This window comes from Silurus aristotelis (assembly GCF_946808225.1).
Source record: "Silurus aristotelis genome assembly, chromosome: 5".
Lineage (NCBI taxonomy): Eukaryota > Metazoa > Chordata > Actinopteri > Siluriformes > Siluridae > Silurus > Silurus aristotelis.
The window spans coordinates 7,639,331-7,666,437 of NC_139578.1; the positions used below are offsets into that span (position 1 = coordinate 7,639,331).

Below are 27,107 nucleotides of genomic sequence, written 5' to 3' on the forward strand. Positions count from 1 at the left end.
TTTTGTTTATTTAAATGAAACACCTTTATTTATTTATTTTCATTAAAAGGATTTTAAGGATTTGCTGTCATTATTGTAATTTGTACCTGCAAGAAAAAGTATCAATCCATTCACATGAGTAAAACGCAATTAAATAATGTTAAACTTTTTACACATTTACTCTCATGGCTCTCTTCAGTTTCTTATTAGTTTTGTGGAGGTTTTTTGTGTGTGTGTTCTTCAATAAAACCTCAAATCTGTGTGGTACAGTGACTGTAGCATCGCTCCTGCTGCCCCCAGTGGCTTCTCCCTGTATTACATTCAACCCTCAGACACAGACATGTCTAGAATCTCTGGCAGTGGTGAAGTAAATTAAGGCATTTGATCCTTGACATTATTGATTACTCAGACTAATCACTGCAGCCTTAGTCTTTGTTATTTGAACGTTCGAGATCGTTTGGAAGTCCCGAGAAGAGAAGAGTTCTCAGGGGTGTGGTGTTTGCGTGTGTGTCGTAGCAACAGTTGCCGATCGGGGGTTGAGTACTGGCACAGCGGGCAGGGGAACGACTCTCCAGTGTGATGCCGCCGTGAGTGGAGGTCCAAGCTTTTCTTTTGGATGCTGCAATTATAATAGGAGATGCAATTCTTTAGATTAGATTAGATTGGATTCAACTTTGTCATTGTGCAGAATACAAGTACAGGGTCAATGAAATGCAGTTAGCATATAACCAAAAGTACAAATAGAAATGTATATAAATAAATATAATATAAATATATCTAAATATTAGGGCTGTCCAATGTTAACGCAAATTCATTTTAACGGCACAAATTTTTATAAACGTGCGATTAATGTAGCACGCATTTCTGTTTGAACATTTTTATTACAAATATAAAAATTCAAATACAAAAGAGGCGAAACTAAAACATTCAACACAAGATGCATTTATTCACAAGGTCCTTTCTTTACTTTCTTCACCTAAAATCATTTTTAATCACTAAAAAATTTGTTTTACTGATGTGCCAAGTCCCAAATTTAGCATCACAGTCCGCCATCCGGCAATTAAAACCGTCCGTGTGGAAACATAAGAAAAGTTCCGTTTGGTGTCCTGAAGGTTTACGAAAATTGTAAACACCATAATTATTTTAAAACATTTACAAGTATATTTTGTCTTCATGCTCTATGTTGAATCTGGTTTCACTAATAATAAACATACATTTGCATAAAGCACCCATATTTGTCCACATTGATTAGAGTATTAAAAACTTAAAAAGTAATCATTTAAGGTACATTAAGAACAGATGACATTGTGCGAATAAGAAACTTTAACCGATTGACAGCCCTTATAAATCGAATATAAATATATAAAAATAATATCTTGTCCATACTCATGTCATGGCATGCCATCTCATCTCAAAAAACTAATTCAGTTATTTAGTAAATGATTAACATGATCAGGTGGTCAATCTGTTATTGCAGGGGATACTGAACTTATTTAAATTGACATATATGGCATTGGGTAAACACCCTTGTCCAGAGTAACATACAATTATCATTAATACAGCTGAGAAGTGGAGGCTTCAGGGCCTTGCTCAAGGGCCCAGCAGAGGCAGCTTGGCACAGCAGGGATTTGAACTCACGACCTTCCAAACAGAAGTCTGGCATCTTAACCACTGACCTACCCCTTCCTATTTATCGTTAGGTTTAATCAATTTAAAGTCAATTTAGAAAAGTCAACCTACCAACCAGCATGTTTTGGGGCCTTGGAAGGAAACCAAAGAACATGTAGAAATATGCAAAATGTCTCACCATGCCACTGCATCACCAATTGTGTCTTATCTAAAAAACTGTATTTACAGAATCTAAAAGCTGCACAGGAACATGACATTGCAACTATTTAACCAAATAGCATCTGTCTACAGTTGATTGCGGAAGTGTGTTTGTGGCTTCTGGGTTGCAAAAAAAATTTTTCTCTTGAAGAAAACTTTTCACATTATAATTTCCCCTAAAAATTATAGCATTTCAGTCTAAACGCTTTCCTTCCTGCTTATAAATCGAGAAGCAATAGTGTTAGCAAACATTGCAGTATCATTGAACATACTATTGCTTAGGAAATCTACGCACAGTCTTAACAAATATCTTTCCTTCGAATGTTCTGCCCAGGGTCAGTGGTTTTCTATTTCGTGTTTCATCATATAAAGTGTGTGTGGGTGTGTAATTACCAGCTGTAAGGACAGTATTGGCATCGGTAGGGCTTCTCCTGAGTGTGTGTCCGTGAGTGTCGTCTAAGAGAGCTCCTGTCGATGGAGGCATACGAACACTGCGAACACTTGTAAGGCTTTTCACCTACAGCAATCAAAAGAAAATTAGATTTTTTTTTACCCTACAGGGTTTAAGTACAACATAGAAGACACTCAGATGTCATTGAAAACAAAGTCATCCACATTAAGCTCTACATAAAAGGAACTTTCATTAACATCTTTTGAAAAGAACCATTAAACATAGAGTTTAATCAAAGAGTGAAAGTTGTGACACAGACGTTTTTATGCCATATATTCTATTAAAACGAATACAACTGTAAATACCTGTGTGGACACGCATGTGCTGGATGAGTGAGGCTTTCAGTCTGGTGCTGTATTGGCAGCGAGGGCATTTATAAGGCTTCTCTCCCAGGTGAATATCCATGTGACGCCGCATGGTCAGCCTGGTGGAAAACTTTCTGTGAACACATGAACACCACATTCTGTTCAAATATACACCACGTGTTTGAAGAAAAAAAGATATTCTTAAAAAAATCATTGAAAACGTAAACGTCTCAAAAGTCTTAGGACAAAGTTATGAAAATCCAATTTACACCAATCAGCCATAAAATTAAAACCACCCGGATAATACCGTGCACAAAACAGCTCTGGCCCAGAGGACATCACAAGCACTCTAAAGGTGTGCTGTGGTATCTGGCACCAAAATCCAAAGTCCTGCATGGAACAGACTAGGGGTGTGCGATTTTGAAGAAAAATTATATCTCGATATTTATTGGGGATTTTGCTGATAACGATAATATACTGCATGATTTTAAAATGTTTTATGTTCATAAATTTCTTATATAGTACTAGCTCCCTTTCACAATGTCTAAAGTATACAAAATAATTGAAACAATATATTGAAAGACAGGGTACCGTAATTTCCGGACTGTAAAGCGCACCCATATATAAGCCACACCCACTGAATTTTACAAATATTTTTTCATTTTTAACATTAATAAGCTGCACCTGTCTATAAGCCGCAGGTGTCTACACTAATGAACTTTACACAGGCTTTAACGAAAGACACGTTACACACAATGTAACGGGTGAAATATGTTGCACTTCCTTTAGGAGCATAGCGGTATTTTGGGAATAGCATGCCACTGCATTTTTCCCAGTATTACTGCATGTGTTCAAGACGATGATTATGTCCTCATTATTTTCTGATGCTCATTTCTAAGTTTCTTTGACTAACCCGTAACGCTGTTGCCAAGAATAATAAAAAAGCACGAGTTTTGGAAACCTGTCTGTGCTTATATGATTTTTGTTGTAACTGGAGTTAGTGAGCTCTCCCTTCACTTAGACTCAACGCGTTACAACGGCTTGTATCTAAACAGTAGCCGACCAAGAAAGTCATTGTTCACTGTCTTCCTCCTTCCTTTCACAACTATTTCTCTCGGGAGTTTATCTTTTGGCATCGTCGTGCGTTTAAACATCACCCGGTGGAAGCTTTTCTCCCGAAGCCATGCAGCTCAGAACACAGGTGAGGTGCATTTTTTCGTTTCTGTTCGGAAATTTCATTGGTCTAATGTTATGGGGTTCAGTTTTTTGGCTTGAAGTTTGTGAAACCGGGAAAAACCCAGGAAAAATCCATAAATTAGCCGCTTCCTTGTTTAAGCCACGGGGTTCAAACCGTGGGAAAAAAGTAGCGGCTTATAGTCCGAAAAATACGGCATTTATTATTTAAAACTGAAGCAATTAAGTAAGAACAACAAAAATCACTGCTGTGTTGAAAAGCGAACTTGTCAGGATTCGGCGGATTTTCCCGGGTAATGGCCCAGGTGTTTTAATTGTTCGCGCCACGGCCATAAATAGCTCTCCTTTTGTGCCAGTTTGTCTGCTTTGGTTCAATGATGCCTGCTTAGTTCCTCTGTGTAAGTTTGGTTTTACTTTCATTTGGCCGTTTTTTTCCCCTTTTTTGTATTTGTATGGATGATTAATTTTTGGGTTTGGACTTTTTCTTCCCCCCCCACTTTAGTGCCTTGTTCTTTTAATAAATATCATCGACAATTCGAGCTGCGTACAGACAGAAATGCCCGGTACAAACAACAAGCAATTTTTCTAAAAAATCACTTTCAATGCCACAAAAACAGAGGTCTTATATATTTACGCTCATTTCGCTCATTTTAGCTTCACGCAGCTTTTTAATTGGCTACGGAAAAGGAATGAAATACGCGACAATTTGAGTATATTGTTAAAACAAAAATTGCGATTTTAGCGCACACTATATATATAAATCGAACACCAATAGATCAGAATTGTTTGTCCAGCACATCTCAAAGACACTGGATTGAGAATCTGAGGGAATTTGGAGGCAATGCACAATTTTTTCCATTGTGGCAGGGAGCATAATTCTGCTGAATGAAGCTACTGCCATTAGGGATTAGTGCTGCCATTAAGGAGGGTCTGCAACGATGTGGGTAGTACACATTAAATTAACATTCACATGATTTCCAGGACAAAAAGGTTTCCCAGCAAAACATTCCTCAGAGCATTCCACCGCCTTTACCAGCTTGCCTACTTCCTATAGTGCATGCTGGTGCCATTTCTTCCTACAGTAATTGACTTGCACCCGTTCATCTACACAAAGTAAAAAAAATGCGATTCATACGATCAGGCCCCCTTGGTCCACCCCTGATGCCCACTGTAGGTGCTTTGTCCCTCCTTAAACCCCTTTTTTTAGTTGCTAACTATTGCATACTGAGAACTCCCTATATAACCTGCTATTTCAGAGAAGTTCTGGCTCAGTCTTTTAGCTATCACTACTTGACAGGTGCCATTGTAATTAGATGTTCAATGTTCAATCAATGTTGTTCACTTCACCTGTCAGTGGTTTTAATCTTAAGCTAATCAGTGTATGTGCCAAACAGTATGTAGACTGTAATGCAGCCCTCAGAAAAGTTGTATATAATAATAGTAACTTAGAAACTGTAAAGACAGTCAGAATAACCTACTTATCACAGAGCGTGCAACAGAAGTCTTTCCGTTTAGGGGCTTTTAATCCCACGCTCGTCTCTTTCTCAGTGGCTGATACACAGTCCTTTTTGTCCTTTTTCTTCTTTCTCACAACCTGGTGTTTCACGCTCATCTTTCCCACATGCCTCCACGTCTCCGCCTGCCCATCTCCAAGGCATTTGGTGTAGCTGTTCGTCAACTGAGCCTCAAACTTTAGGGAGGATCTGTGTATAAATAACAAATGAACACAGCTTGAAAGTCAGCAGCATCTTCAGTGCTGCAGTGGAATCAGGTTTAATGTTTATTTGAAGCATGAGATACTTACGTGTGGTAGAAACGCTTGCGGTGGGAATCTCTATCAACCTGGGTGTGTTGGTTGAGGATGTGCTTCGACATCTTCTTCCAAGCTTTTTCTAAGAGACAGATTTGGTCACTGATAGCCAAATGCAAGGCTTGAGAATGAATGAAATGAAATTAAGACCTTTATCACGACAATAAAAAAACACATGTTGTTTGCAACGGGCCTTAACCGAGACCTAAATTCATTTTTTTCAAGCCATGTATCACTAAACTTGCACTTGTGCTGAAAAATTTAATCCGTTTTATGTCTGTAGCACAATCCAAGAGATTCGTGCCGATAACAGAAAGATGATTAGCTGTTGCATGTTGGTCTCATTTGTAGTCATGATACAACAGCGAATTTTATTTGGTCTAGTGAAATAAAGAACTACAATCACCACAGAAACTAACAAACAATTCTAAAGTGCTGATGCAGCATTTCAATGAGAATTAGAGGTAGCATTACATGGACGTCGTAAAAATTAAGACCTGTTTATTAAGGTTTTAAGTCATTATTTAAGTCTTTTTTTAATACCCTGTGGAAATTCTGATAATATACCCGAACGCCACTTATGTAAAGCTGAGTGGTAGAAATTGGGGGTACTTTTTACATTTCCTCCGTTTGTAATCAAATTCACAATAATCCTTGCACAAATCAGGGTAATACCTTCCCTCACTGCATCCAACTAATTTACATTTCCATGAAATTGCTTAAAAAAAAATTTTTTCATTGTGTTATACTGCAAGAATTGTTTTCTGCTGCTCTTCATTGTGTATTTCTGTATGGGTCGTGCAAAAGCTTGTCCACATTTCATTCAGATACCAACAGATTTTAGGGTTTAACAAAGGTATAAATTAACTTTTCAATATTTTGAGGTAGATTGTTGTTCTAATCCAGCGTTCTTCTGAAGCAATTCTGTCAGATTTTAAAAATGTTGATCAATATGGTACACGGCCTTGGTGATTACTTGCTTGAACCTGTCCTAGTTCTCTAATACTTGTGTCTTTTTCTCCATAATGTGAAACTAATTATTTATTAATTAGTAAACAACCCCGGCCCTGAACAGGTAATATTTCAATGTAATGAATAAACTCATTCTTACCTGTGAAATCGCAGTACAAGCACTTAAACTGTCCCTGAAAGTGGCAGCGCTGGTGCATCTCCCACTCCTGCCCCGGGCGACACCACTCGAAGCACAGGGAGCACTGTGTGAGAGACGAGGGCTTAACCCGAGCTAGATTATGCCTCTTCTGGTGAGCTTCACATAAGTCCGCTTTTTTGAACGTCCTGGGACAAAAAGAACACTTGTGCTGTTTCGACTTCTTTTTTCGTCCATGGCTCCTCCAGTGGCACTCCAAATCGGCCCAGTCTGCCGCCGTTCGGCCACAGCGTGGGCATTTAAAGCCATGCTCACCATCATGGCACTTGAGGTGCACCTCCAGCAGGCTATGGTTAGCCAAGACTGCCTGACAGAAGACACAGGAAAGCCCCATTTCCTCTTCAGCCTGCTTTTGCATTTCAGATGGGGTCAGAAGAGGTTGCTTGTCTTCCAGGGAAGTCTCAGAGGTGTCCTCTGCACCCGGTGGCACGGGCAGCACGGAAGGCTGAGAGGGACATTTGGCACTAGAGATCCTGCACAAGCCAAGGGTCATTAAATGAGCCGACTGAGCCATTTCTTCGTCCTCGGCACAGGTAATTTCGTTGGAAAGGGGCCCTCGGAGTCCATGGCTGGAATCCTCAAGCTGGAAGACGTCTCCTTCACTGTGTCTGTCTTCATCAAACAAAGTGCTCACCTTGACAAAATGTACCAAGCGCATCACATTAAAACATGGCATCATCAATATGCTGTATGGCTTCATTCTCTGGGTACAACCTGCTTATAAAGCTTCTGCAATAAAATCACAGCCATGACTTACCTCGCACGTCTGAGCGACATGAAGGTTGGTGTCGGAGTTGGCGCCCAAGCTGATATCACATGGTGGAGGGCTGTTGTTCTGCAGCATGCCATACATTGGGAGCAGAAACATGCGCTCCATGTCTATGTGGTCCTCACCATTTTTGGAGCCAGAATGGAGCTCATAAGGAGAGGCAGTCAAGCTTTCCACATCATCTTTCTCCAGGCAGGAGAGGTGACGGCACGGTGATGACGATGTTGACGAATGGCTCTCGGTGATGTGACTGCAGATCCTAGCCTTCAGACTGCTGGTGAATTGGCATACTCGGCAGCGGAAGACTTCGACCAAGAAGGCCTCCACCAAAGTGGACAAACGTGCTTCAATGCCTTTGGCTGAGCTGCAGTAAAGGTGGGATGTGACACTCTCTTCGCCAAGTCTTAGCGTTACAGGGTCTATGAGTTGATAAGAGTCTTTAATCCCAGCCATACTGGGACCACATACACACAAACACACACACACACACACACACACACACACACACACACACACACACACACACACACACACATTAATCAAATGATAGAAAGATGTCTTGTCAATAGTACAGAAATCCTAGGAGGTCATGCATTGTAATATATTTTTCAGTCTTGTGTTCTCTATATTATTTTTTTTAAGTTGTTTTCTTGTGATCACGACTTAAATTTCTCGTATTCTATAAAAATATATTCAAATCCATGGCTTTTTATGATTTACGTACAATAGAGATTAAGGGTGCATAATAATTCCTATACTGATCATCATGGTCCACATCTCCAACCCCACATGCGTAGTACAGATCATGGCTTCATAACCCATAAATAAAAATGCCTGCTGTGAATTGAGCTCACTTATTCCTGTCTATAACAACTGAAAATAATCTTATTGCTGTTCCTGCATGTGCATTAAAGCTATTTTAAGGAAGTATATTTATATGTTTACTGAAACTAATTAGTTTTCATTCACTTCATCTCACCTGGTTTCCTAACTTCACTTCTTTGTCCACAAAAGTGAGTCTTTGGTCTTATTAATGCAACTGATTATAACAAACAAACAGTGATCTGTGTTGTTTTGTGGTTCTACATTATAGAAGGAAACTCAAACGTGGAAATGTGACTAGCTGTTAGCGTGCAACCTGTTTAGGGATCAAGGAAAAATGTTTAGAAAAAGGTTAAACGTAAAATCTTTTTTTTTTTAACATACATAAAGTATGTTACAAAACCCACAACGTGTTTGCGCCTCTTTTAAACAAAAGTTACATTCATTAGACTTGCACAAATATAAAATTCCACTCTATTCGAAACTGTGTTGATTATTCGGAACATTGTCGTGTATTGTAGACGTTCCCTAGATTCGCGCGTTCGACGTACCGCGCATGCGCACGACCGACCAACGCTAGTTTTGTTTAGGCTAAGTTGCTAGCGCTGAGGATGGAAACCATGATTAATGAAGCCGTGAACCATTTTGCGTAAGTGAGGTTTTTATTGGCATTTGAAACAGCAAACCATGCGTATACGGGGTTATTTATAATTGCTTAAATCGTGTTTAGCGCTTTCGAGTATGAAGAAATGTGCGGCTAAGTCACGACTTGCTAACTGCTAAGGTAGTTAGCTTGTTTAGCTCGGGTTGCTAGCGCGAGGTTCTCTTGTGTATATATAACGAGAGATTTGACTGTAATTTGTTATATATGCTTAATAGCACAGTTTGTTTTATAACCAATAATTATTACATAAATATAATGTTTAATAGATATTAAGCTGTTCAACCGCGTTAGTAAGTATATAACTATATTGTCAAAAGTTTGTGGACACCTGCCTGTAAGTATGGTATGTGTTTTTTGAGTGTAGTGTTCCAGATCGCTTTTATACTTTCCTCCACTCTTCTGGGAAGATGTTCCACTAGATTTTGGAGTGTGCTTGCACATTCAACCACAAGGGTGTTAGTAAAGTCAGCCTCTTATATAGGTGAGGTGAGGGGGCCTGGGGTGCATTCAGTGTTCCAGTTCATCATGTTCAGTAGGGTTGAGATCAGAGATCATAGCAGGCCACTTGAGATCGTTTCACTCCAACCTATATAAAGCATATATTCAAGGAGTTTGTTTTGTGCACTGGGGCATTGTCATGCTGGAATAATAGTTTGGGAAAGAACCACATATGGCTGGAAAGGTCAGGTGTCCCGATACGTTTGTCCAGATAGTGTAGATATTGATATGTAAAATAATAGGTTAAAAAAAGGTTGGTTTTTTTTAATGGCGAATTAATTTTTTATATTGCACGTGTGGTTGTTCGTGAGTTCTGTCTTTTCAGAAACTTTAAGCTCATGTTTTTTACTTTTTGTCCCTTTTCATCTCTTGACAGAAGTGACAATGCAGCAGGTGAAGACGAAGAGAATAGACTCGGGACGTGTAAGAAGAGCGGCGGCATGGAGAAACCCAAGAGAAAGAAGCACAAACATCACAGCAAGCACAGAAAACACAAATATTCGTCGTTGGAGGAAAAGGAGCACAGACACAAGCACAAGCACAAGCACAAAAAGCGCAGACGCAGGGATTCGTCTAGGATGGACGAGAGTGAAGCAGAGGAAGCAGACGAAAAAGTGTCGCCGAAGAGGGCCAGACTGGATGACCTGGCAGCCCTGGAGGATTTAGAGAAGCAAAGGGCTCTGATCCAAGCAGAGCTCGATAACGAACTGATGGAGGGAAAGGTGCACTCAGGAATGGGACTGATACTGCAGGGATACAACTCAGGCTCTGAGGAGGATACGGAGGTGCAGGAGCGGATGTGTAATGGGGATGAGCAGAGGGAGAATCTAGAAGATATTTATATGGCTGGAGCACAAGAAAGCTTTTCGGTTGGTAAAGATGAAGAGCAAAGTCAACACAGTTCCATGGACGAGGAAGGGCTGGTTGCCTGGCGGCATAGCAGAAGCAAGTCTTTAGAGAAGGCAATCGAACAACAAAAATTCGATCGAAAAAAGAGTAAAGCGGAGTCTGATACAGACATCAAGGACAGAACTCAAAGTCCGTGTCCATCTTTAGAGAAGAAGCCATCCACTAACATTCAGCATCCAAGAGCGGGATGCCCACGGTCCAGATCTCCTGCGAATTCCAGGAAACACAAGGATCCTAATTCAGTTTCTGCAGAGGCAGAACAGGGAAGTAAAAGAGACTCTTCATTTCGGCAGCCTGGGACCAGAAGTAGCGAAAAGTCCAAATCACCAGAGAAGACGAGACGCTCCAGATCAAAAGACAGGCATAGCAGATTACCTGAGACTAACCGCAAGCAGGACTCAGACAAGATGTCAGCGAAGTCTCCCTGTAAGGAGGTCTCATCAGGCAAAGAGAACAGATCTCCCCACAGAAGGCACATCCATAGTCCAGTACGGGAGAGATCCTCCCGCAGGAGCAGGGAACGCCATTCCCCTCAACATCCTTCCAACTGCCGCTTCAGCACCCGCAACAGATCTCCAGCCAGAAGGGAACGATCTCGCTCCCCTGATAGAAGACGGAGAGAATCTGACCGTCAGAGATTCTCACCTGTCAGGTTTGTGAAAGTTGTTTTTCCTTTTAAAATAGAAAAATATTCCTGGAATTTAGGATCATTTCCACCAGTTCTACTGATAAAATAAACTACTGAATGAATTGATGTTTAAGGGATCACCCATGAAAAACTGTACATTTGAACACCAACAGACAGCAATGAAACAGAACAATTAATAAAAATACAATAAATTTTTATAGTGAACAATAAAGAGGCACTGGGCCACAAAACCATGTCTGAAAGCAGTGCAAATGCCTTTTGGAATTTGTTTAAAGGGCCATGTAATCGCTCTCCTGTCTAATTTATGCTCCAGGGTAAAATTAGATTAGTTTTTTGTAGTTTTTTAATCGATTGTTTGTGTTCCTTACAGGGTACGGTCCCGAGATGATGCAGCCAGTTGCAGCGGGCCAAATTCGTCACTCGGCCCCAGACGGAGACAGAGTCGTTCCCCCAAGAGACGCACCAGCAGATCTCCTCTTAACAGACGAAGGTGTGTGCCAACAACTCACCCATTATCTGTATCATAACCGTTATGGAAAACTGTAACAGATTTATGAAAGCGTTTGTTTGTACTGGTGTTGCTTTAGGTCTGTGGAGCGGGCCAGGCTGGGCCACAGGTACATGGGGCGCTCAGGATCTCAGGAACGAAAGAGGAAAAGTAGAGAGAAGGATGATAAGTTTAAGGGCAGTCTGTCTGAAGGCATGAAAGCCGAACAGGATGAATCGGATGAAGACCTGTAAGTGCACAAGATGACAGTTTTGTCTGTTTAACATTTCAGCTTTTAAAGATTTTGGATTACATTTGAATATCATTGTTTTGGTTTGTGTTGGGCAAATGAGATTAATCTCTAAATAGTAATTGGATTTTGGATTATGTCTGCATACAGTTTGGAGGATTATGATGTGGATGAAGAGGACGAAGAAGCACTTATAGAGCAGAGGAGACTCCAGCGCTTGGCAATTGTGCAGGTATGTGGCTGTAAGTCTGTTGTTTGGTATACGCCTTGTCAAATTCCATATTTATCATTATATAAGTATATATAATTCATGCATTAATTTTCATATTCAAACCTTCATTATTTTGAAAATTAAATGCAGTGGTTTTAGAGTGACATCCGGCACCTTTTGTTTTTGCCTGCTGTGTGCTCATGCATCTAAAATAGATCACTTTTATATTCTGACTATTAACTTTGACATAAAATTCCATAATAATGAAAAATGTAAGTAAGTATTCAGATCAAGATTGAGCTCAGGTAAATATTGTTTGATATTTATTTCCCCAGAACTGAATGGGAGTTTAAATGTAGCAATTTCGAGTGATTGCACATTACCTGTGTAGGTGTGATCAAGTAAAAAGGTACTCCTCATGGACATCTGTGAGCAAATTGTGTTAAGACATGAGCTATATGGACAAATGTATTGGGACACCTGACAAAAGCCAAAGTTGGAGGCACACAGTTGTAAAGTTGTAGTTGAATGCAATAGAATTACATTTTCCCTTCACTTGAACTAGGAGACCCAAAACAGATTCAGCAAGACAGTGGTTCAATGCACAAAGCCAGGTCCTTGAAGATATGGAAGTTCTTGCAGGCCTGCAATAGAGCTCTCATCTCAACCCTATTGAACACCTTTGGAATAATTCAGTACCTGATATCACTTATTAAATAAAGCAATTGAGGAGTTAATGTGGCATTGAATGTTCAAAAGTCACATAGGAATCTTATTTTCAGGTGTCCTTAAACTTTTGCCCATTTAGTATAGGTATGGGAAAGGGTATAAAACCATCTATAAACTAAATATTCCTGAATATTTAAATATGAATACAATCTTTATGGAATCCATCCCGGTGCTTATCAGTGGATAATAAAATGGGCAGAATTGTTAGAAGGATAAATGTAGCTATATACAGAGCGCTCCTCAAAAAGCTATTTAAGGACAGGGCTCTAAATGTCCTTGGGTGGCCCAGCAAAATGCTAGGTCTGAACACCGTGGAGCATTTGTTAAGGTACCTGAAGGTGGCACTGCACATCCAGTTATAATGTGCTTGAGATGTTTTTTTTTTTTCCCAGGAAGGATACGAGCAATGCTATTTAGATTAATTAAATCTGTAGTTGCAGCTAAAGGTTCTTTTTATAAAGAGTCAGAATATTTCTAAAAGCAAGATTTATATATATATAGTCAAGTCTTAAATCAAGCACCAAAATCCACCCTAATGCACACATCCAGCAATTAAAAAAGTCAGTGTGAAAACATAGCAAAAGTTTGGTTTGGTGTCCTGATGATTTCTGTAATTTAAAATACCATAATTACTTTAAAACATTTACAAGAATGTTTTGTCTTCATGCTCTCTGTTGAGTCTGGTTTCACTAATAATAAACTTACATTTGCATAAAGCACCCATATTTGTCAATGCCCATGTTGATTAGAGTATTAAAAACTTTAAAAGTTCTAAATGAATGTATATTTAGAGCAAATAAAAATGTGCACTTAATCACAAGGTAACATAACAATCATGCGAGTTTTATATATACGCATGTGTGCATTAAAGATTAAAAAAAAATATTTATTTTTTATAAACCGATAAAGTGTGCAAAACCCAAAGCAGTCCGGTGCTCCCTGTCTGATTGCAATTCATAATACTGACAAACCATTCATCTCTAATATTATAACCCCTGTTATCTGTTCATGTCTGTATCTTATACAGAAATATAAGGAATCAAATGACGACTACAGTAAGTCGGAGCCTGCCAGTCCTCAGAGTAGCTCCCACAGCCGCTCGCCTTCTCCGGATGATGTTCTAGAGCGAGTCGCGGCTGATGTAAAGGCTTATGAGCAAGAGAACCTGGACACCTTTGAGGCCAACATCAAGGCAAAGCACAATCTGTTTACCCAGGAAAAAGATGGTGCGTTTTAATTTGTTGTACTGGGTATAAGTGAATAACGCACTCGATGGAAGACATGCATATCGCGCTTTTTTTTTTTAACATGTACGTTGTCTCAAAATCATCCATTATTTTCTGATACTTTGTCAGGTGTCAGCTTGATTATGCTGTTGTTAATTGCCAGCAAAAAAAACAACTTTTGGCAACCAGGATACACTTACTGAAGTCAGAGTGCGCTGCAATCTAAAGTAATTTCCATCTAAAGAAATCTGTTATTAATTTTCCCTGTTTTGGTTTAATTTCGCTAAAATCTAGCTGATGACCAACTTTAGGCCAAATCGGCATTTGAAAATATATTGTTGAATAAAACGGAGCTAATAGACTGCAACAACATACCACAGTCACTAAGCTGTGTTGTGACTGCAAAAAAACATTTATGTTACCCTAGACGAGTGATTATTAAATAATTTGTCTTGTTGGATTCACTTTGTTTTGTTTGTTTCTGCAGGAGGTAATCCAAAGAAGCAATCAGCTCCGGACATGTTTACGGAGTCAGATGACATGTTTGCTGCATACTTTGACGTAAGTGGCCAGGAAATGGTTTTGCATTGCATTGGTTCGAGACTTTCCATGCTTGAGTGCTTAAATAAAGTTGTCTGTGTAAGGAGATCTGCACAGGTAGAATTGCATAGTCCTGCAAAAGATCTTTGCCATGTGAGTAAGCTGAACTCCTCCGTGCTGTCCCCTCGGCAGGACTACAAGAACATAGGGAGGTTCTGTTGTAATTGCGATATGGATCGCCGGATGGAGAAGCACTGTACGTTTCAGTGACTCACAGAGGTGCACGAGCATTCAACTCGAGTAGAATGTTGTTTTTTTTTTCTAATATACCAGTCTGTTATTTTGTTTAAGGTGGGTCACTGCTGTCATCATGATAAAATATATTGTGCAGGCGCAGATCTAATGCTCCTCTGGTCGGCAGTATCTTTTTATTATTGCTTTAAACGTGTAGGTCTCCTTAATGTTCTTTACAAATGGCTGTAGAACGAGGAAGGTAATTGAAGTCGGTTTTTGCGCTGCTTAAAATACGCATTTTAAAATCAGGACGTGCCAGGTCAGCAAAATTTGAAAAACATGCACTGCTTCACAAAAGGTATTCCATAGTGTCTGATGAAGCAAATTAAAATCCCAGCTTTTCCAATGAGATTTTTAGAATGTCAGCTAAAAAACAGATTTCAGTAGTTCACCCACATGGGGTTATAAATACTATATCGTGAATCGTAAACCTTTCTGTTTCCCATATACTAGCTTAGTAAAATAAGTCAGCCTGAACTAAGACTTGGCCTCAGGTTTTAATATTTTCCTCAATATGCTTTTCAGAGTGCAAGATTGCGTGCAGCAGGCATCGGGAAGGACTTTAAGGAGAACCCCAGTCTCAGGGACAACTGGACAGATGCTGAAGGCTATTACCGTAAGTCGCATTTCAAAGTATGCGTGAGTCTCCTCTCCATTGCCTGCCTATTCTGACAAACAGCAATTTTTTCTTGCGTTCAGGGGTGAACATCGGAGAGATGTTGGACAAACGATATGACGTTTATGGCTACACTGGGCAGGGCGTGTTCAGTAACGTTATCCGTGCGAGGGATCTGGCCCGAGCCGGTCAAGAAGTTGCCGTGAAAATTATACGCAACAACGAGCTCATGTAAGAACACGTTTGTCATTTTTTTACACGTGCATTTTAATGTATTAAGGTTTTTTTTTCCTCAGAGTATACCTAATGCCATGATCATCTACGGTTGTGAAACATGACATTTCATTGCATAATACATTTATAATGCTGACAAACAGCAAAGTTGAGCAACAAGCTGCTGAGAAATGTCTTCCCTGAATTTGTCTGTAAATGAAAGTCTTTAATTAAAAAAAAAAAAGTAAATTCCAATGTGTATTTATTAGCAGGAGAGAGGCGTGCTTCTCGCATTTAAATATAGGAATGCTCATGCTTTTTGTAATTAAATAAATTTTTTTGGTGTACTTATAGGCAGAAGACAGGCCTCAAAGAGCTGGAGTTTCTAAAGAAGCTGAATGATGCAGACCCTGATGATAAATTCCACTGTGTTCGTCTGTTCAGGCACTTCTACCACAAACAGCATCTGTGTTTGGTGTTTGAGCCACTCAGGTGACGTTTCCTCCCTTCTCTGAAGACCTTTCCAGCTGAACTATGCGTGGTCCCTTATGTTAAACGAAGACCTCGTTCTTCTGTTAGATCAGTAATTGTATTGTTTTGTTTGTATAATTATATTACCAGAGTCCAGGTATATTTATGGCAAGCAGTAATTCCTAGTTTGACAGGAAGTCTTTGATATGATTCCAGTATGAACCTGCGGGAGGTCCTGAAGAAGTATGGCAAAGATGTTGGGCTCCACATCAAGGCAGTGCGCTCCTATAGCCAGCAGCTCTTCCTGGCTCTCAAGCTTCTCAAACGCTGCAACATCCTCCATGCTGACATCAAACCCGACAACATCCTGGTGAAGTTCATAAACTGTGCTACTGTGCAACACAACACCAAGTCTCTGCATGCGGTATCATTTCATTACTTAACCGCGTTCTCTTCCACCAGGTGAACGAGTCGAAGACCATACTGAAGCTCTGTGACTTTGGCTCCGCATCCCACATTGCTGAGAATGACATCACACCCTACCTGGTCAGCCGATTCTACAGAGCACCTGAGATCAGTGAGTCTTTCCCTGACTTGTGCACTGTGTAGATGGTAATAGCATGTTTTTAAAATGTAGATTAATTCTGCATGAAGACACACAAACTACTAAATTAATAGACTGTACACTATGGTTAAAAATATTTGGACACCTGAGTTTCCAGCCATATGTGGTTCTTCCCCAAAATGTTTGCGCTACACAATTGTATTGGATGTCTTTGGATACAATAGAATTAAATTTGAGCTAAAAGACCCAAAAGAAAAAAAAACAAGCTCAATAAATACATTGTATACACGGGTTGGAGTTTGAGATCTTGAGTGGCCTGTTATGGAGCTCTGGCCTCAACCCTATTAAACAAATTTGAGATTATTTGGAATGTCGACTCCACCTTAATCTGTGGAATGGGATGCATATACAAGTGTTGTAGTCAGATGTCCACAAAGTTTTGTCCATATCGTCTATGGACATGTTTTTATTTATTAATATTTTCTCTTACAGTCATTGGAAAGCCGTATGATTATGGAATCGACATGTGGTCTGTGGGTTGCACGCTGTACGAGCTGTACACAGGGAAAATCCTCTTCCCTGGAAAGACCAACAATCACATGCTGAAACTTGCTATGGATCTTAAAGGGAAAATGCCCAACAAGGTAATGTGTTGAATATTGGATTTGAATGCAGATATTGTATTACAAACCTATTAAGGTCTTTCATGTCGCATAATTTGTGAATGTGTTTGCACTAAAAGACCAATTCCCCAGTTGATCATTCACTGAACAGTATTAGAACAGACTAAATATTGTTTAAATGTTCACAGATGATCAGGAAAGGCTTGTTCAAGGACCAACACTTTGATCAAAACTTGAACTTCTTGTATACAGAGGTAGATAAAGTTACAGAACGGGTGAGCAGCATTTCTTTCTACTTATGTTTTATTGTGATCAATGCCAAAACACGTTCCTCTTGCTGTTTCTCAGTGTCTGTTTTATTTCTACTAACTTTCTTTCATGTCTCTTTCTTTTTTTTTGTCTGTTTTATTCTGCATTCCAGGAGAAAGTGACAGTAATGAGCAGCATCAACCCCACTAAGGACCTACTGAACGACATGGTTGGTCGTCAGAGGTTACCAGAGGACCAGCGGAAGAAGGTGATTCAGCTCAAAGACCTAATGGATCAGATTCTGGTGCTCGACCCAGCCAAGAGGATCAGCATCAACCAGGCCCTTCAGCACCCCTACATCCAGGAGAGGATGTGAACATCCTACCCACACTTCTGAGGATAAACAGCACCAAGTCCTAGAAAAAGTCTGCCGACAAAGGGATGGTTTTGTATCTGCAGCCATGACTGAATAGATGAAGAGACATTTTAATCTCTAAGTAAAGTTAAACTGGGATTTTATGCGTTTTTGAGCACACGTTATATTTCTTTCAGCTTTAAATACTTGATACTTTGTTAAAGATGTGCCAGCATCCGCCGAATTTAATTAGGGGTGTCTCTCTCAAACACTAGGTTAATTTGTTTTTAAATGCTATAATTGATACTGTCCAAAGCAGCAAAAAAAATCACTGTATCTGTATGTGTGCTGGTGTTCCATCTGTCTGAGCCTCCCCTAACACTGTACGTGATGATATGAGATCAGGATAAATGCAGTCTATATCCGCATCTCCCTCAGGTGCTAGAGCGACAGCGCCCACTGGTGTAGGTGTGCTTCTGCTGAAATCGGAGCTCTTGAGCCCTACCAGAGCCTGTCTGCAGGGAAAGCCTCCTCTGTAAAGGCAGGTTGTGTTCCGCTTTAAGTACACTGAAGGTAAGCTCGGCCGGCCAAAATTGCCAGTATACGGTACAGCTGTTGTACATTTTGGCTAAAATGTCAATTTTAAGAATAGGAGTATGCTCAATTTGTGGCATCTTTTGCATGTAGAGACGAAGATTGGTCTAAACCTATCATCCTTCCACAGAGCCAAAGTTAATTCCTAAAAAAAAAAAAAAGTTGCTTAAACAAGCCGGGAAAGGAATTCCAAGGCACTCACAGTTGCTGTTAAGGGTAAGGGAAAAAGGGGCAGTCTGAAATATTTTGACTTGAACAGGCACCTTCAGTGTACTGCCTCTGACAGTAATGTATTGTTCAAAAGCAATGTTTGTGACACTTTTTCATACCTAATGTTCAAGCTGAGGATGCATGTGTTCTAAAAAAAATGCTGTGCACCCGTATGAGCTTTTTGTTGTGCCCTTCTGCCCGTGTTCCTTTGTTCTGACGTGATCATGTTGTCTTTTGATACAGGGATATTCCACATCTGCTCTATGAATCTGCTTGTTTTGAGCGGTAATTGATTCTTTACTTATCCATATTGCTTTATTGTTCTAATTAAGACAGAGAACTAGCTCATTCAACTTGTATATTATCCATACCTCATCCTGCATGTTACGAAAAAAAACCCTAGTTTGCGTAATTGTACATTTATATTTGTGTGTTGTAAAATAAAAAATGTTTGATGTGGAGAAAAATTAAGACAAATATGGTCTTAGACCTTCTGGTCTGTTTTGTGTGCTCCCAGTGGCAGGTAATTCTGGTTTTAAAATACGGAAGAACTTTATAGAGAATGGTTTCACTGACACTAACTGCTGTTTATGATGTTTCTCCCACTGTTTTCTTGTGGTCGCTGGGAGAGAGAGATTATATTCTCCAGCCAAAGGAGGCTCTTCTCTGTGCACCATCCTCCAGCCTGCCTCTGCTCTCAAAGAGACAAGACCTCCACAAGAGACCCCCTTATCCAGGTCACTCCTAAAGGCATGTGTAGCTCCAACTTAGCATAGTCAGAAATAACCAGACTTACTGAAATGGAGGGTGTTGAAATTTCTTTGCACACGAGTTCGAGTTTAACACGACACCTACAGCCCGTTTTACACTTTTCTTTTCTTTATTTAGTGTGAATGCTTTGGAACATGAATGTTGTAGCTTGTTCATATTAAGTAAAGCATATTTTATTGTTCATACATGAAGTTTTAAACAACCTGAATTTTCATATAAACGATAGTGATATCAACAAAAAAACATGTTTGTCAACTCGAATGGGTATTTAATGGTAAATATTCAAGGCAGCCGATGATACGACACATCTCACAGATTTCTTGAACGATGTTCTATTGATGGTCTGTGCCAGATGCTCATGAAAACCCAGAGATTTCAACTAATGTTATTACATAAATCATAAGGATTTCACTATAGTTTATAGCAATGCTTATTGTGTCATCATAAACACAGCTATAATACATTTCACCGTTAAACAAGTAAACAGACTGATGCTTTATCCATCACTTCGGAAATGGTATTGGTGAAATGACTGTTATCAAACTGGGGGAAAAAGAAGATACTGGTTTATTTGTTCTCTGTATTCTAGGTGCTGTCCATTAGAGAAGACTCTTACAGAGCCTCGCACCTGACCAAAGGTTTTTGCTTTAGAGAGTGATTTATTTTTTTGTTGTTGTTTTTTTTTTTTTAAACTAGTTCAATCACACACATGAGCTGTCATTTGCTTTTAATGAATCTCATTTTAAGTCAGCCATCACAAACAACCCGATTTAATTATTCATATTTATGTAGCAAAATCTCAAAAATACTTGGCTGGCACAAAGAAATAACTAATGCTGGTTATAGAGAGCTGTGCAGGCTGTTGGTTATCATAAAGGCACCGTAAAATCTGAACCCTCAAAACGCCAGTCCATTCCACCTGCACAGTCTTGCATAGTTTTAATACAGCTGTATTACTTCTATAGGAAGTTCTTTAGTGAATCACTAATGCATTTGTGGTATAGCCAAATTGAACAACTGAAAGGTAATGCCCTTCTTTTTTCACTGAGCCGTGTCTTTGCGCATGACCTCCAACACTAACCTGATTTTGTCTCTATTTTAGGGTAAGTCGACTTTTCCTTCCTGTTCTGATCACCGGATAACCCGAGTAGTCGCCCATCACGTTTTTTTAAGAAGCTGATCGCCTCATCGCTAATTCACAGACGAGGAGATTTCTAATGAACTGTTCATATACATTTTTATTCAACAGATGCATTGTGTATTATTTGAACTAACAATAAAATAATTAATAATACTTTTGTGCTGTGTTTTTTATATTTGTTCCTTTTTTAGGCAACAAACACATTTAACTAGAAACATGAATACTTGTTTACTGATATAATTAAAACTGCAGTGTAAAAAAAGACAAATATGACTTAAGTTTTCCTATTAGGAACTGTTGCTTTTGTGGCAGAAGTTGATCGTGTCAGTGTCTTTGGACTCATGGTCCTGTTTGTCACTGTGGGTTTCTGTGGGGGCTTCACACACATCGTGTCAGCCTTTTTGCATTTGCCTGACATACTGTCCCGCCTTTTAGACGGGGTGGGATGTGCAAACTTGCTCTTGCTCCCTGGGCCTGATTTTGTTAAAGTGCAAGTACAGTATCTGCATGAAGCGTTTGGACAAACCACAAGTTTGGTAAAACTACACGTAACAGAGTTGCACTCTGCTTCCTGTGAAATCACTGGACGGTCACTTTTTTTAAAACGATTGCCGTTTCGTGTGTTAGCAGTAGCCGGTCTGGATCGTCCTCGTTTCGCTCGCTCTTTCTGCACCGTAGCAGCTTGAAGCCTCTCTAACTCCATCAGCCGTGCCATTACAGGAGCAAGGCAAGGATCAGTTAAAAAAGCACTTTGCTCTGTCTCAGAGGACTGACCCTGAGTGCAGTCCAGTACTTTGAGCGAAGCAGGAAGAACATCTGGGTAAAATGCTGTTTCTGTAAAATGATGGTCTGTTTTGTCATCAAGAGGCTCTGGTTTTAAATCTAGTTCCAAACCTGCTGCCCACCTTGGCATTTCCTGCCCTTGATCTGAAAAGTCGCTGTCAGTGTGGCACTCTGATGAGCCTGATGTGTTGGATGACAAGTGTCCGTCTCTTTCTTTCGCCGCAGAAAGTCCACCTTTAGAACAGTGTGAGCCCTTTGTTTCCTCATTTTCTCTTTGAGCTGCCTTTTTTTTTACAATCTTGCTCTTTTTCTGGCTGTATGAGGGTGTGTGGTCGTTCCTCATACTGCTGACAGGAGCTTGCAGACCAAACTTCTTCCAGCTGTGCCTCAGCATCCTTATCTCGTTTTTGTGATGATGTCTTAGACTGTAGGAGATGATACATGAGCAATAATTAATTGAAAACTCCTCCACGAGCCAGAAAAAAAAATAAAAACTAGCTCTGTCATCACGCTGCTTCTCCTAAACAGACAGGAACTCATATCAGGCTTGACATCAGATCCAGGTAGTGCAGAAAGCAAGGGATCTAATGTTGCAGGATGATGCAGTTCAACTACAGGTTAAGGAAGGATTTTGTTGATACCCATAGGCCCCAATGCCAAGCCCTGTCAGGAGCAAGAGTGTAGTTTATTAATTTAATACTCATTACATTTAGAGAAGATAGGTTAGATAAAATAAATAAGACGAAAATTTGACTCTCTTTGTAGGTTGGACAAATGGAAGTTAAATTGGCGTCCACCACTGCACCTTCCTAGGTGCAAATGAACCTAATCTTTTAGAACACACTGCAGATGAACCCATAATAAAGATGCCTGTCATCAGGCAGGGAGTGTCTCTGGTTGGTGAAAAGAGACCTCTGGATCTACTTACACTTTGGCGGACTCTGGCTAGTCGCAGCAGATGGTTGTCTCATGCACCCAGTTGACACTCCTGGCTGATGACACTTTCTGTAAAAATGGGGATTAGATGCATTGGTAAATTTGAGAGTTCAAACCAAATGAAAAAGAATGTCAACCAGGCTCTGAAATAGAAATTCACACTTTTTATATATTTGATGCCCTCAATCCTTTAGATGTGTGTAAATACTCAATTTGCCAGTTTATGCAGGTAAGTAAGAAATCCTGTGAGGATGAAATAGAACAGTTCATTAGCACATGTGCATGGATTACTATTTGAATTCACTACTATACATGGCTGCTGTGAAGTAATGCATTTGAATATGCATTTGTGTATAATATATATACTGCATTTGTATATAATGTGTGCAGGTATACAGCAAATACAAGATCTTTATATTTTAAGGCATTGTGTACATCAAACTGGCAAATTGAGTATTTACACACATCTAAAGGATTGTATGCAATGCATTGAAATTGTATGAATTTGTCAGTCATTCACAATAATGATACAATGGTTCTGAGACATTTAAAGCAATTAAATAAAATGAAAATATATGTTGCATTAAAAGAAAAAAAAAATATTCCCCACCTTGAAATGGTACTGGAATGGTGGGCATCAGGGTCCTGTTGCGGTGCTCATGAATTGAAAGCTGAGGAAAGATAGCACTTTACTCTATCAGCCAGACTCTCCTGAGCAGCTGGACAGCAAGTTGATGAATGGTTTCTTACGTCATTAGTTGGGGGGAAGTGGGTGGAGCGATCGTAACATAATAGATGAACATGCCCCGCTCACTCCCTTTGATGTTGTCCAGTCAACCCCGCCTACCTTCCTTGCTGAATCGCTTTCTAGGAAATTTGAGAGGGGGGATTTTTACTGAAACTACTGAACTTCTTCATTCATTTTCTCCCGCTTATCCGTAATTCGGGTCGCGGGGGCAGCAGTCTAAGCAGGCCCCCGCCTTCGACTGCTGCTCAACCCTCACAGCACCGTCCCTTACGGTCACTCCTGCAGGTGGTGAGCCCACGGGAAGGCTACTGAACTTCTTAAGAGCAACTAATCGACAAACACAAGACAATACAAACCTGGCCATCCTTTTCTCTTCTTTCTATTTTCTTTTTCTCATGTAACCTACAAACATGGCCTCTTGTGTTATAGGTCCTATAGAGGGGTTAGTAACATATCACTAGTCATGTCTGAAATACTGGTAAAAAAATTAATTAATAAATAAAATATATATATTAATTTTAAGTCTGGGCTTCTGGCTGGGCCACGCGAGGACATTCCAACATTCAGTTGTCCTGTAGTCACTCCTTTATTTTCTTGGCTGTGTGCTTAGGGTCATTGTCCTTTTGGAAGATGTACTGTCACCCCAGTCTAAGGTCCTGGAGCAGGTTTTCATGAAGGAGCTCTCTCTACATTGCTGCATTCGTCTTTCCCTTAATCCTGACTAGTCTTCCAGATCCTGCTGCTGAAAAACATCCCCATAGCACCAGGCTGTAGAGATGGTATTGACCAGGTGCTTGGTTTCCTCCAGACACTTGGATTTCAGGCCAAAGAGTTCAATCTTTGTTTCTCATGGTCTGAAAGCACTCCAGGTGCCTTTTGGCAAACTTCAGACGGATTGTTATGTGCCTTTTACTAAGGGGTGGCTTCCATCCAGCCACACTACCAGGCCTGATTGGTGGAGTGCTGCAGAGATGGTTGTTCTTCTGGAAAGTTTACCTCTCTCCCTAAAGAAACCCTGTTGCTGGAGCTGGAGCCATCAGGTTTTTGGTCACCAACCTGGCAGTTGTGTTAAAAATGCTGTAAAGTAAGACTGATTAAAAAAAAAAGGGCTTTCAAAAAAAGTGTTAAAAGGTTGTAGCAAACTATGCTGTTACTACAGTGAGTTTGTGGAAGACACAGACACAAGCAAGGTCTCTCCCAGGCAAAGATATCAAATCAGGATGGCGTTTCAAGATGTGCTGTTCAAGCTATTTTAAAAAAGCACAGAGAAACGAGCAATGCTGAGGACCGTAGACGAAGTGGACAGTCAAGAAACCTTAATGCAGCAGAGGAAAGACACATCAAGCTTACTTCCATTTGACACCGGAATATGTCCTGTAGTGCCATCAACAAAGAACTGACAAAAACTAGTGGGACCCAAGTACACCTATTTACTGACAGAAGTTTGGATAGAAGTGATCTTCATAGAAAAAAAAACATACCTCTGACATGGAAATAAGAGACTCAATTATGGAGGAAACCATAGGAACTGGGTACAGAAAAAATGTCAGCATGTGCCCTGGACTTTGATGGGTCACAATCTTAAATATTTGGCTGTAGCAATAAACAAGTTGTTGGCCGAAGGACTGGAGAGAGGGTACAAGAATAAGGGTCTGCAGGCAACAGTGAAGTGTGGTGGAGGTTTCTTGCAAGTTTGGTGCTGTATTTCTGCACATGAAGTTGTAGATTTGGTCAGGATTAATGGTGTTCTCAATGCAGAGAAATGCAGACAGATACTCATCCATCTTGCAATAAAATCACAGAAGCATCTGATTGGCCTACAATCTATTTTGCTGCAGGATAATGACCCCAAACATACAGCCAATGACATTAGGAACTATCTTCAGTTTAGAGAAGAACAAGGAGTCCTGGAAGTATTAGTTTTGGCCCCCAAAGAGCCTTGATATCAACATAATTTAGTCTGTTTGGGATTATATGAAAAGACAGAAGAGTTGAGGCAGCCTACAGAAGATCTGTAGTTAGTTCTCTATGATGTTTGGAACAACCTACCTGCTTCGTTAGAGTTCCTTCTAAAACTGTACTTAGAAGTGCAAGTGTACCTAGAAGAATTAATGCAGTTTTACAGGCAAAGGGACACACCCAATATTGATTTGATTTGGATTTCTCTTCTATTAATTTACTGTCCATTTTGTTAACTAGTAGAAAAAAAAGTATCACTTAGATTTTTGAAAGCATCTTCACTATACAGTATATATATATAGTTTTGTTTTTCAATAAACTTATTACTTTGTTTTTATTCATTTTCCTGAATTTCTCCAGACCACTGTCAGATTGATTATTCTTAAATATGACCAAACCATCATAATTATTCCTACAGCACATTTAAGCACTATTACTTCGTTTATACCAAAATAAATATATTATTCTAATTTGCATTGCCAATTTTAGATTAAGTGCGATTTAGAAAATTAAATAAATATAGAAACCCCCAACCCCCTCTAATATAAAAAATGGAATGCTCCAGTCATGTTTGCATGGCGCGGACGTTTTCATTTTGGTGTCTTAGAGGGGGGGGATGACTTTCAACAGAGACTTGTCGGCCTGGCTGGTTGCTTTTATATCTGGGTTAGGTAAGTTTTCTTGGTTAATATATTTGCTCGTCTGTTACACTATTCAAAATTATTGCGCTAGTTTGGCTTGAACATGATAATGTTTAATCCTGCATAGCTTGATATGTGCAGTGTAATAAGTGCGCAGAGATGAGCTGGGGAACAGGGGGCGTTTGTTTTTGTACATAGTAATGGCGGTTTCAATGACCTAATTTGACACTATGCATTGAAATAAAGGTTGTTTTTAGCTTTTAGTAGTTTATATGAACACTTAATAGTAGCTAAGAATGCAGGAATGCGAGCTTGCTTGGTTACACTGTTAACCAGTTAACCACATCCAAGATAATGGAAGTGTAATAAATGCCACCTCATGCATTATTTGTTATGATCAATGGCCTCTCTTTCTGTCTCTCTTCTGCCAGTGTTATCATTACTGACACTCTCTCCCCTATTCCCCTCATGCTTGTTTTTAGGCTTCTCTACTTTGTGTTAAAAGACAAACCTGCCAAAATGTCCAGCAAAAGGGCCAAGGTGAAAACCAGTAAGAAGCGTCCTCAGAGGGCCACCTCCAACGTGTTCGCCATGTTTGACCAATCACAGATCCAAGAGTTTAAGGAGGCCTTCAACATGATCGACCAGAACCGGGACGGCTTCATAGACAAAGAGGACCTGCATGACATGCTGGCTTCATTAGGTGACAACCATTGTGATATTATTCATACGTTGAGGAGCTGTAATCGCTCAGGATGCGATTTTGCTCAATCCAAAACCAAATATACCAAAATATCCTTATTGTATAATACAATTCAGATTGAACCATGCAGTCTTCCTAAATCTTGATGATTTGGTGGAATCGATGCCTTAAAGCTCCAAAGCTTTTGATCCTGAGCTCAGCTTACTGTCTGTGTAAAGTTTTACATGTTCTCCATGTGCCTGTGCGGGTTCTCCGGCTTTCCTCCCACCTTGGAAAAATGTCATCTCCAATTCTTTTCTTACTGCCCTGACGTGTATGTAAGCCACCTCACAACCCAATTTTCCCAAGATCTGAATCTATTGCAACCCTGACAAAAAAAAAGGAAAGGAAGGTCTTCTGGAAAGTTCTCAACTATTATTACACATTACTAGAGAATAGCTACAAGGACGTGTATTTCATACTTCAAGATATTGTATTATTGCATATTTTTTATCATAAATGAAGCATATTTAGAAAAACCAGTTGGCTACTGCATTTTAGCCCAGCATATTCATGCAATGAATTGCTTGGTTTAAATTGGAAGATCTTGATCGTGCTCTAGCGCGCTTTCCTTAACCCTGTTGAACACCTTTGGGATGAATTGGAACGCTAACCGTACCTCAGGCCTGCTCACTTCACATCTTGTGACTTTACTAACACCCTTGTGGCTGAATGAGCACATATCTCAACAAGCGTACTTCGAAATCT

General features: G+C 39.9%; 4 protein-coding genes across 16 annotated transcripts in view; 2 read left to right on the forward strand and 2 right to left on the reverse strand.

Annotated features, from left to right (window-relative positions):
• LOC310726300 (uncharacterized protein) lies at positions 1-8,855 on the reverse strand. 4 transcript variants are annotated; one of them, XM_083541745.1, is made up of 8 exons: positions 8,483-8,855; positions 7,492-7,957; positions 6,678-7,368; positions 5,561-5,648; positions 5,235-5,459; positions 2,563-2,696; positions 2,200-2,323; positions 1-598 (listed from the first exon to the last, which is right to left on the reverse strand). In XM_083541745.1, the coding sequence occupies exons 2-8, from the start codon at positions 7,954-7,956 to the stop codon at positions 415-417; spliced, it is 1,911 nt and encodes a 636-aa protein (XP_083397871.1). In that variant the 5' UTR covers position 7,957; positions 8,483-8,855; the 3' UTR covers positions 1-414. The 4 variants fall into 4 exon arrangements, with proteins under 4 accessions (XP_083397871.1, XP_083397870.1, XP_083397873.1 ...); XM_083541744.1 differs by having other exon boundaries at positions 8,473-8,636; XM_083541747.1 differs by having other exon boundaries at positions 7,492-7,922; positions 8,483-8,617.
• On the forward strand, positions 8,835-20,743 carry prpf4ba (pre-mRNA processing factor 4Ba). 5 transcript variants are annotated; one of them, XR_014533675.1, is made up of 17 exons: positions 8,835-8,974; positions 9,864-11,048; positions 11,416-11,535; positions 11,633-11,782; positions 11,933-12,014; positions 13,750-13,948; positions 14,436-14,509; positions 15,308-15,398; positions 15,482-15,629; positions 15,966-16,103; positions 16,299-16,452; positions 16,545-16,659; positions 17,140-17,291; positions 17,459-17,545; positions 17,692-19,428; positions 20,039-20,087; positions 20,552-20,743. XR_014533675.1 is itself a non-coding variant. In XM_083541693.1 (15 exons), exons 1-15 carry the CDS (start codon positions 8,937-8,939, stop codon positions 17,893-17,895), a joined length of 2,937 nt encoding a protein of 978 aa, XP_083397819.1. In that variant the 5' UTR covers positions 8,835-8,936; the 3' UTR covers positions 17,896-20,743. The 5 variants fall into 5 exon arrangements, 1 of the variants encoding a protein (XP_083397819.1); XR_014533674.1 differs by having other exon boundaries at positions 17,692-20,087; XR_014533676.1 differs by having other exon boundaries at positions 17,692-18,447; positions 18,562-20,743.
• The window catches only part of LOC310726351 (uncharacterized protein), an 11,022-nt gene continuing 3,462 nt past the window's right edge, over positions 19,548-27,107 (reverse strand). Inside the window, exons 1-5 of one of the 5 annotated variants that reach the window (XM_083541851.1) lie at positions 23,414-23,567; positions 22,920-23,176; positions 22,472-22,552; positions 22,302-22,378; positions 19,548-21,798 (exon numbers count right to left, since the gene is read on the reverse strand). In XM_083541851.1, the coding sequence (XP_083397977.1) occupies positions 20,865-21,767 (903 nt within the window). In that variant the 5' untranslated portion in view covers positions 21,768-21,798; positions 22,302-22,378; positions 22,472-22,552; positions 22,920-23,176; positions 23,414-23,567 and the 3' untranslated portion in view covers positions 19,548-20,864. The other 4 variants (XM_083541850.1, XM_083541852.1, XM_083541853.1 and 1 more) reach the window with 4 other exon arrangements.
• Positions 25,591-27,107, forward strand: part of LOC310726367 (myosin regulatory light chain 2, smooth muscle minor isoform) — a 4,097-nt gene continuing 2,580 nt past the window's right edge. For both annotated transcript variants that reach the window (XM_083541886.1, XM_083541887.1), the window contains exons 1-2: positions 25,591-25,687; positions 26,140-26,360. In XM_083541886.1, coding sequence (XP_083398012.1) covers positions 26,177-26,360 — 184 coding nt within the window. In that variant the 5' untranslated portion in view covers positions 25,591-25,687; positions 26,140-26,176. The remainder of the gene's footprint in view (positions 25,688-26,139; positions 26,361-27,107) is intronic.